At 39.3% G+C, this 11,333-nt stretch overlaps 1 protein-coding gene across 5 annotated transcripts in view; it reads right to left on the reverse strand.

Annotated features, from left to right (window-relative positions):
• MORC4 (MORC family CW-type zinc finger 4) overlaps positions 1-11,333 on the reverse strand; it is a 63,970-nt gene that overhangs the window by 18,515 nt on the left and 34,122 nt on the right. For all 5 annotated transcript variants that reach the window (XM_058441805.1, XM_058441804.1, XM_032757421.2 and 2 more), the window contains one exon: positions 3,401-3,499. In XM_058441805.1, coding sequence (XP_058297788.1) covers positions 3,401-3,499 — 99 coding nt within the window. The remainder of the gene's footprint in view (positions 1-3,400; positions 3,500-11,333) is intronic.

The following is an 11,333-nucleotide window of genomic DNA, read 5'->3' on the forward strand; positions in this document are numbered from 1 at the left end:
AAACATTTTTTAAATAATATTTCTCTTGGTAGCTCTCGTTCCAAGCAAACAATAGGGTAATTTTAACTCTAAAATTTATTAACTGGAAAAAATTCTGTTTATTACTATATTACCGAGAAATAAAATCCATAGAATCATTTTGTTTGCTTCTGTCTAATCATGTAACAGGCTTAAAATCCATTTATGGGAGTCATGGAAGCATTGCCATTAAAACATCTCCCCCATTTCCCTACAGAGATTCCTTATTCCTTTTCATTTCCCTCTCAAGAAAAACCCTTTGCTTATAATACTTCAATCAAAATTTTACTAGGTTGATATTCCCGAAGTTAATCTTAAAAAGTAATATAAATTTGATTAAATTTCATAATTAGAAATGGTGGCTCCAGACAACAATGGGGTTAAATTAAGATAAACCTCTTCCACAGTTCATCTGTTAAAATGCATACCCACTCTGATTCCCCTCAGTTACCTACACTTTAGAGTGAATTTGTTTCTCTGAGAAAGAAAGTGGCCCTTATATGACAGAAGTACTCAGTACCTAAGGTGTAAAAGACAGGCTAGAGTGAGAATGAAGGCGGCTGGAGAAGAGACACACAAAGCAAGAAGAGGGGCACCTCAGCCAATTTCACTAACATGTAATTTAGCCTAGGATGAGATTTATGCATGTTATATTTATACTTTATTATTATTATTATTATTATTATTATTATTATTATTATTATACTTTAAGTTTTAGGGTACGTGTGCACAATGTGCAGGTTTGTTACATATGTATCCATGTGCCATGTTGGTGTGCTGCACCCATTAACTCGTCATTTACATTAGGTATATCTCCTAATGCTGTCCCTCCCCCCCTCCCCCCACCCCACAACACTCTTATACTAGATATTTCAACAGAGTGGTGCAGTTCTTTTATGTCTTAGTTCAATAATTTTCTTAATATCTTAAATTGTGCTTTTTACTTTTCTTGTTGTTGTTGTTTTTTTTTCCTTTTAGACAGGGTCTCACTCTGTCTCCCAGGCTGGAGTGCAGTGGCACAATTTCAGTTCACTACAACCTCTGCCTCCTGGGCTCAAGTAATCCTCCCACCTCAGCCTCCCAGGTAGCTACTGGACTACAGGCATGCGCCACCACATCTGGCTAATGTTTGTACTTTTGGTAGAGACGGGGTTTCACCATGTTGCCCAGGCTGGTCTCGAACTCCTGAGATCAAACAATCCACCTGCCTCGGCCTCCCAAAGTGCTGGGATTACAGGCATGAGCCACCGTGCCCGGCTTTAAATTGTGTTTTTTTCTAAATATAAAAGTAATATAAGCTCATTATTAAAAACTAGAAAATAGGGAAATATATACAGAAAATAAAAGGCACTCATAATTCTACCACTGAAATACAATGCCCTCTTCTTTTTTAAAACTCTGTTTGAACAAAGAAAGTTTGTACACATTTTTGGATCTACAGCTTCCTATTTCCTAGCTCCAGGCTGTTCCAGCCTTGCAACCTCTAAGCTCTAAGCTCAGGCCTGACCTCTGGTGTCTATATATTTCTAGACAGCCACTGCTTTAGAGCCAGAGTCAGTAAAAAGTAGCTTCAGCAGTAGTGGGAGGGGAGAAGAAAGGTCCTATTAGCTTTGGTTCTACATGCATATGCACAGGAGAGTCTCTTGCAGAGTGCCAGTATTACTCTCTCAGGGATAGGCATGCTTAGAGGCAGCAACCCTCTGTTTTGGGTTCCATGCAGGTCATGGTAGATCCTTCAATCCAGGCAGACAGGAGAGGCTTTTAGCCCATGCTTTCAGGAAATTGGTAGCTGAGGAGGCTTTACTACATTCCCCTCATTGCATCCCTCCAGAAGAGAGTAGCAGTTAAGAACTTAGGTTTAGGGGACCTGATTACCTATATTCGAACCTTAGTTCTACCACTTGCTGCTTGTCTAACCTTAGACAAGTTACTTAAGTTCTTGGTGTTATCAGTCTCTACATCTGTAAAGAACTAATAATAATATCTCACAGGTAGGGTTGTTGTGATGATTAAATAAATCACTGCATGTAAAGAACTTAGAACAGTGCCTGACATATAAGTAAGCGTTCAATAATTACCATTATTACAGTTCTGCTTCCAGCACACACACTCTCTAGCAGTATGTGAACATCTGTTTCATTGCATTAATCACTGCTAATTTGAAAGGCAAAAAATGGCATCTCATCTTAGTTTGTACTTCTTTGAAAACTATGGAGGATGGCCATAAGCTGAGATCTTCAGAATAAGAAGAGGGTGATATACATACAGCCATTAGGTTGCATTAGAAATAAAATTTTATATCATACATTTGCCTAATAATTTCCATTAAAATAACAGGTACCTACTCCAAAAAGAACTTCTACCACTCTAATGTTTGTCTTGATGGTGGTGTAACTGACTGTGTATGTGTTGGTACACATTCGATCCTCTGTATTATGCTCCTTACCTGACTTGCCTGTCTTAGAGTCAATAAATTCTACCTTTTCTTTAACATACTTGGTTCTCTATTCCTACTCTCAAGTACTGGTACAGTCCCAGCAATATTCACTAGCAATATAAAAAAAGGGGAAGTTTACTAACATGTCTGAACACCTACTATATGCTAGTCACTGTGCTAAAAATGTATGTCACCTAAGTTAATATATTCAGACAGGTGAAGTAACTTACTTACCCAAGCTCACCCAACTATTAAAAAGCAGATCCAGATTTTCAACCCAGGAATGTTTGATTTAAATAGCCATCATCTTCTACTATATCACACTACCAGTACTAAACTCTTCACATTTATGATCCAGACCGTAAATGTGTTAAAGCAGAATGAAGAGGTTTAGAGAATGAAGCAATTAGTACCTGTGAGTTCCTATTTTTAGTCAACTAAGCTTCCTGATGTGGAATGCACCATCTTACTGAGAGGTGAGGCCAGCTGGACTTCCTGGGTTGAGTGGGGACTTGGGGAACTTTCCTGTCTTACAAGAGGATTGTAAAACGCACCAATCAGCAGGATTCCAAAAGTAGCCAATCGCAGAGAGGACTGAAAAAAGGGCACTCTGATAGGACAGAAATGGAACATGGGAGGGAACAATAAGGGAAAAAAAGCTGTCCACCCCAGCAAGCAGTGGCAACCCACTCAGGTCGCCTTCCAAGCTGTGGAAGCTTTGTCCTTTTGCTGTTCACAATAAACCTTGCTACCGCTCACTCTTTGGGTCGGTGCCATCTTTAAGAGCTGTAACACTCACCACGAAGGTCTGCAGCTTCATTCTTGAAGTCAGTGACACCACGAACCCACCGGCAGGAACCAAATCTGGACACATTACCCTTGTTCCTTCCATTTGATCTATGGATATTACCCCTAATACATTCATATTCTGTATCTATTACTTACAATATTGGCCTGGCTACAGTTGAGGTCTCAAAATTATCTCGAGATGTTTTTTCCTTCCAGTAAGCATTGAGCTTCTGGGCAAGGGCATTTATTGTTAGCCTGAAAGAAAATGCAAGAAGTATGTCAAAGTTTAGCACTTGTTGAACAATTCTTTGATGTTTGAAAAGTTCCAATTTAACAGACACCAATAATTTAGAGTATCTGGCATATTTTTGAACATCTACACTTTAAGAAACCAAGATGGGAATCCATTGCCTTTGCAAGCTACGTGTCAAAATGACAAAGTTGTAACACTGAACAGTCACTTTGGTTGAAAAGGTGAAATGGTCACAAGTGCTAAAAAGTAGAGTTCTACAAATTTTCAGGGCTTGCTGAATCATGGAGTGTGTGGGTAACTTGACATTAGAGCCTATGACAGAGGACCAAACTGCAGAGATAGGATACAGCCAAATATTGATAAGTTGATGGGGAGTTATTTGATTGTCAGATGACTACAGGTAGATAATTCAGAACAAGGTAAAAATCAGACAATCAAATACTGTACCCTATCGATTATAAATCAATCAAATATTAACTCTAGTATGTCTATATAGTCCCTCTTCATCCAAATGCTGATCATAGCAGCATTATGGTGCCCATGAACAAGCACTCCAACATTCCACCACATAGCCGTTACTGGAGACTGTATCTGAGTTCCAGCCTTTGCTCTTTCTCTTTTATTTCTCTCCCCAAAGGAACAACAGTAGACTCAGGGTCAACAAAAATGTAATTTGTAAAAATCAAAACCTGAATTTTACTTTTAAAAACTTCCAACTTTCGCATTACTAATTCCTATTTAATTCCATAACCTGAGATTACAACCTAATGTAGAGCTACACACAACTGGAAAACTGTACACTTAGAATTCAGAGTTCTTTAAATATCTTGGCCCCCTGGATCATTCCCCAAGGTTTTTGCAGAGCTCTTCTCTTGTTAAGAGAAACTCTTCCTTATCTCCACCTTATTCATATTAGATTCTCACTACACAGAAAAGATTAAAATAATCATATATGAGCTCCCCTATAAACTCTTATTCCCCTTCAACCTATTAATGTTCCTACTCTATGTCTATATCCTTCCCTCAACTCACAGATAAAGAACTATTCCTCATTTCCTCTTAAACATCTACTTAAAATCTACTTTAAAAAGAAGTAGATTAGATGGGCATATGGGAATATGGCAGAATAAGAAGCATGTGGAAGCTGTCTCCTTACATATACAACAACTGCAGTAGCAAAAGCTGCATGATGTAACTATTTTGAAACTCTGGAGTCTACTGGAAAGTTTGCAACTTCCAGGGGAAGGCTCGGATGGTAAATTGTGGTTAATTTTGGTCAGTTTCAGTTCTTAGCTCAGTAATAGCTACCATTCCCCACTCCCAGCCCTGTGGCAAGCAACCCTCTATGTGTTCCAAGAGCAACTTGTAGGAGCCAGTGTGGGCAAAAAGGACACTGTCCTCCAAATATTGCAATTCTATCCTCTGATCACTGCTTGCTGCTTCTGATCACAGACGTGAAGACAAAAAGGCAAGAGACCATTGTTGTTGAACCTCCCCCATTGTTTCAACCCTCTACTCCTCCAGCTGAAGTGACATCCAGAGGATTCAAACCTGGCATCTTTTTTTCCTCCTCTATTTCTCTATTTTCCCCCTTTTGTGAGCCAGACATAAAGACAAGGACATTCAAAAGCAATTGCACATATGGGGAAAATTAGAAAGCCACTGTGAATGCCCAGAAAAAAATGCAAGCTGAGAAAAGAACTGAAAAGACCTTAAACTTACTTCTCAGGTTAATCCTTGGCACAGAGAAAGCCTACAACATAACAAAAACAAAAAAAAAAAAAAAAAAAAAAAAAAACCAGCAAACCATAGGAAAGGAGAATTTTGTTTCCAGAGTTACCACATTATTAGATTCAAATGTTCAGTTTACAACAAAAAGTCACAAGGCGTACAAACAAACAAGACAGGGTGGCCCACTCAAAGGAAAAAAATAGAAACCACCCCTGAAAAAGAACTGATGATAGATCAACTCGACAAAGATTTTAAAACGGTCTTAAAGATACTAAAAAAACTATATGAAGATGAGCAGAAAGTCAAGAAAACAATGCATAAGCAAAATAGAAAATCAACAAAGAGATAATAAACCTAAAAAGAAATCCAAAACAAAGTTTGGAGCTCTAAAAACTGAAATGAAAAATCCACTGCAGGAATTCAAAGGCAGATCTGATCAGACTGAAAAAAGAATCAGTGAACTTGAAGATAAAAAATGGAAATTATCAAGTATTAAGAGCAGAAAGAATAAAGATTGAAGAAAAGTGAACAAAAACTAAGGGACCCATAGGACACCATAAGTGGTCCAACATATGCATTAGCAGAGTCCCAGAAAGAGAAGAGAGAAAGGAACAGAAAGAATATTTGAATAAATAATTGCCAAAAACTTCTCAAATTTGATGAAAGACACGAATATAAACATCCAACCTTAACTCCAAGTAGGATGAACTCAGAGAGACTCAGACCCAGACACATTGTAATCAAACCATGAATGTCAAAGACAAAGAGAGAATCTTAAAAACACCAAGAGAGAAACAACATATTACATTCAAGGAATCCTTGAAGTTTGTAACTCCACTTATTTTCTATATAATTTAAGAGAATACATTTAAAAGAAAAAAATTGGCCAGGTGCAGTGGCTCATGCCTGTAATCCCAGCACTTTGAGAGGCCGAGGCAGGTGGATCACCTGAGGTCAGGAGTTCGAGACTAGCCTGACCAACATGGTGAAATGCTGTCTCTACTAAAAATGCAAAAGTAGCTAGGCATGGTGGTGCATGCCTGTAATCCCAGCCACGTGGGAGGCTGAGGCAGGAGAATAGCTTGAACCGGGAAGAGGAGGTTGCAGTGAGCCAAGATGGTGCCATTGCACTCCAACCTGGGCAACAAGAGCAAAACTCCATCTCAAAAAAAGAAAAGAAAAGATAAAAATTATGAGTCTGCAAGCCAGTATTATTGTAACTTCGGTTTGTAACTCCTCATTTTGTTTTCTACGCAATTTAAAAGGCTAATCCATTACAAATTATTTATGATTTTGGACACACAATGTACAAAGATGTAATTCTGTGATATCAACAACTGAAAGGAATGGTGATGGAGCTGTTAAAGGAGCAGAACTTTTGCAAGGAATTGAAGTTAAGGTAGTATAAATCCAAATTAGAGTGTCATAACTTAAAAGATATTAAATGTAATTCCCATGATAACCACAAAGAAAATAGCTATAGAATATACATGAAAGGAAATGGGAAAGGAATTTAAATGTTTCATTATAAAAAAAATCACCTAAACACAAAAGACGGCAATGTAGGAAATGAGGGGCAAAGAAAGCTACAAGGGACATAGAAAACAAACAGCAAATGACAGAAGTAAGTCACTCCTTATCGGTAATTACTTTAAATGTAAATGGATTAAATCCAGATTCACAAAGATATGATATAATGAAAAAGAATGTAGCAGATGGTACCTGGAAGAGGAGTACTACTATAACAAATACCTAAAAATATGGAAGTGGCTTTGGAATTGGCAATTGGCAGAGGTTGCAAAAATTTTGAGAAGCTTGATAGAAAAAAACCTACAATGCCTTCAACAGATGTTAGTAGAAATATATATGTTAATAAATGCTTTCACTAATGAGGGCTCAGAAAGAAGTGAAAAGTATGGTAGAGAAAACACAAATTACCTTAGAGAACACCCAAATCATTGTAAACAGACTATTGGTAGAAATATGGATGTTAAAGGCATTGCTAGTGAAGGCTCAGAAGGAAGTGACAAACATGTTATTGGAAAACTTTAGAGAAGATGATCCTTGTTACACAGTGGCAGAAAGCTTAGCAGAACTGTCCTACAGTTATGTGGAAAACAGAACTTGTAAATGATGAAACTGGAAATTTAGCTGAGGAGACCTTCAGGAAAAGTGTTAAAGGTGTGGCCTGGTATCTTCTTGCTGCTTATGTAAAATGCAAGAGGAGAGAGACAAATTGAAGAATGAACTATTAAACAAAAAGAAACCAGGACTTGATTACTTGGGAAATTCTCAGCCCATCCAGATTGCAAAATATGCTAAAATTTAGAGATTCACCGTCAGGAAAGTATGCTCTAGAGAAAAAGCTGAGGCTGGGGCTGGACAATCTTTTGATAATATCTCAGAAAATCAAAAGGTCAGAGCATTCAGTCACACAAAATACTCTTTGAAAAGATAAAGCAAGCACTTCCAAGCTGGCTGAATAGAAACAGCCCCAGTCTACAGCTCCCAGCGAGATCGACGCAGAAGACAGGTGATTTCTGCATTTCCAACTGAGGTACCTGGTTCATCTCATTGGGACTGGTTGAAGAGTGGGTGCAGCCCACGGAGGGCAAGCCAAAGCAGGGCGGGTCATTGCCTCACGGGGAAACGCAAGAGGTTGGGGGATTTCCCTTTCCTAGCCAAGGGAAGCTGTGAGTGACTATACCTGGAGAAGCAGTACACTTCTGCCCAAATACTACACTTTTCCCACCGTCTTCGCAACCAGCAGACCAGGAGGTCCCCTCCTGTGCCTGGCTTGGCGGATGCCACGCCCACAGAGCCTTGCTCACTGCTAGCGCAGCAGTCTGAAATCGACCTGGAACACGGGAGCTTGGCAGAGGGAGGGGCATCTGACACTGCTGAGGCTTGAGTAGGTGGTTCTATGCTCACAGTGTACACAAAGCAGCAGGGAAGTTCGAACTGGGCGGAACTCACCACAGCTCAGCAAGGCCTACTGCCTCTCTAGATTCCACTTCTGGGGGCAGGGCATATCTGAACAAAAGGCAGCAGACAGCTTCTGCAGACAGAAACGTCCCTGCCTGACAGCTCTGAAGAAAGAAGTGGTTCTCCAAGCACAACGTTCAAGCTCCGATAACGGACAGACTGCCTCCTCAAGTAAGTCCCTGACCCCTGTGTAGCCTGACTGGGAGACACTTCCCAGTAGGGGCCAACAGACACCTCATACAGGCAGGTGCCCCTCTGGGACAAAGCTTCCAGAGGAAGGATCAGGCAGCAATATTTGTTGTTCTGCAGCCTCTGCTCATGACACTCAGGCAAACAGCATCTGAAGTGGACCTCCAGCAAACTCCAACAGACCTGCAGCTGAGGGGCCTGTCTGTTAGAAGGAAAACTAACAAACAGAAAGGAATAGCATCAACATCAACAAAAGGGACATCCACACCAAAACCCCATCCGTAGGTCCCCAACATCAAAGACCAAAGGTAGATAAAACCACAAAGATAAGGAGAAACCAGAGCAGAAAGGCTGAAAACTCCAAAAATCAGAACACCTCTTCTCCTCCAAAGGAACACAACTCCTTGCCAGCAAGGGAACAAAACTGGATGGGGAATGAGTTTGACAAGTTGACAGAAGTAGGCTTCAGAAGGTGGGTAATAACAAACCACTCTGAGCAAAAGGAAAATGTTCTAACCCATCGTAAGGAAGCTAAAAACCTAGAAAAAAGGTTAGACGAATGGCTAATTAGAATAACCAGTGTAGAGAAAAGCTTTAATGACCTGATAGAGCTAAAAACCATAGTATGAGAACTTCGTGAGGCATACACAAGCTTCAATAGCCAATTTGATGAAGTGGAAGAAAGGAAATCAGTGATTGAAGATCAAATTAATGAAATAAAGTGAGAAGAAAATTAGAGAAAACAGAGTGAAAAGAAATGAACAAAGCCTCCAAGAAATATGGGACTATGTGAAAAGACCAAATCCACGTTTGATTGGTGATCCTGAAAGTGACAGGAAAATGGAACCAAGTTAGAAAACACTCTTCAGGATATTATCCAGGAGAACTTCCCCAACCTAGAAAGACAGGCCAACATTCAAATTCAGGAAATACAGAGAACACCATAAAGATACTCCTCAAGAAGAGCAACCCCAAGACATACAATTTTCAGATTCACCAAGGTTGAAATGAAGGAAACACTTTTAAGAGCAGCCAGACAGAAAGGGCGGGATACCCACAAAGCGTAGCCCATCAGACTAACAGTGGATCTCTCTGCAGAAACCCTATAAGCCAGAAGAGAGTAGGGACCAATATTCAACATTCTTAAAGGAAAGAATTTTCAAACGAGAATTTAATATACAGCCAAACTAAGCTTCATAAGTGAAGGAGAAATAAAATCCTTTACAGACAAGCAAATGATGAGAGATTATGTCACCACCAGGCCTGCCTTACAAGAGCTCCTGAAGGAAGCACTAAACATGGATAGGAACAACTGGTACCAGCCACTGCAAAAACATGCCAAATTATAAACACCATTGACACTATGAAGAAACTGCATCAATTAACAGGTGAAATAACCAGCTAGCATCATAATGACAGGATCAAATTCACACATGACAATATTAACCCTAAATGTAAATGGGCTAAATGCTGAATTAAAAGACACAGACTGGCAAACGGGATAAAGAGTCAAGACCCATTGATGTGCTGTATTCAGGAGACCCATCTCACGTGCAAAGACACACACAGGCTCAAAATGAAGGGATGGAGGAAGATCTACCAAGGAAATGAAAAGCAAAAAAAAAAAAAAAAAAGCAGGGGTTGCAATCTTGGTCTCTGATAAAACAGACCTTAAACCATCAAAGATCAAAAGAGACAGAGAAGGCCATTACATAATGGTAAAGGGATCAATTTAACAAGAAGAGCTAACTATCCTAAATATATATGCACCCAATACAAGAACACCCAGATTCATAAAGCAAGTTCTTGGAGACCTACAAAGAGACTTAGACTCCCACACAGTAATAATGGGAGACTTTAACACCCCATTGTCAACATTAGACAGATCAACGAGACAGAAAATTAACACGGATATCCAGGACTTGAACTCAGCTCTGGACCAAGCAGACCTAACAGACATCTACAGAATTCTCCACCACGAATCAACAGAATATACATTCTTCTCAGTACCACATAGCACTTATTCTAAAATTGACCACGTAATTGGAAGTAAAACACTCATCAAATGTAAAAGAACAGAAATCACAAAAAACTGTCTCTCAGACCACAGTGCAATGAAATTATAACTCAGGATTAAGAATCCCACTCAAAATCGCACAACTACATGGAAACTGAACAACCTGCTCCTGAATGACTAGTGGGTAAATAATGAAATGAAGGCAGAAATAAAGATGGTCTTTGAAACCAATGAGAATAAAGACACAATGTACCAGAATCTCTGGGACACGTTTAAAGCTGTCTGTAGAGGGAAATTTACAGCACACAAGAGAAAGCAGGAGAGATCTAAAATCAACACCTTAACATCACCATTAAAAGAACTAGAGAAGCAAGGGCAAACAAATTCAAAAGCTAGCAGAAGGCAAGAAATAACTAACATCAGAGCAGAAATGAAGGAGATAGAGACACAAAAAACCCTTCAAAAATTCAATGAATCCCAGGAGCTGATTTTTTGAAAAGATCAACCAAATAGACAGACTGCTAGCAAGATTAATAAAGAAGAAAAGAGAGAAGAATCAAATAGACACAATAAAAAATGATAAAGGGGATATCACCACTGATCCCACAGAAATACAAACTACCATCAGAGAATACTATAAATACCTCTATGTAAATAAACTAGAAAATCTAGAAGAAATGGATAAATTCCTCGACACATACACCCTCCTAAGTGTAAAGCAGGAAGAAGCTGAATCTCTGAATAGACCAATAACAGGCTCCGAAATTGAGGCAATAATTAATAGCCTACCAACCAAAAAAAGTCCAGGACCAGACGGATTCACAGCTGAATTCTACCAGAGATACAAAGAGGAGCTGGTACCATTCCTTCTGAAACTATTCCAATCAATAGAAAAAGAGGGAATCCTCCCTAAC

Source organism: Hylobates moloch, unplaced genomic scaffold, assembly GCF_009828535.3.
Source record: "Hylobates moloch isolate HMO894 unplaced genomic scaffold, HMol_V3 SCAFFOLD_7, whole genome shotgun sequence".
Classification (NCBI taxonomy): domain Eukaryota; kingdom Metazoa; phylum Chordata; class Mammalia; order Primates; family Hylobatidae; genus Hylobates; species Hylobates moloch.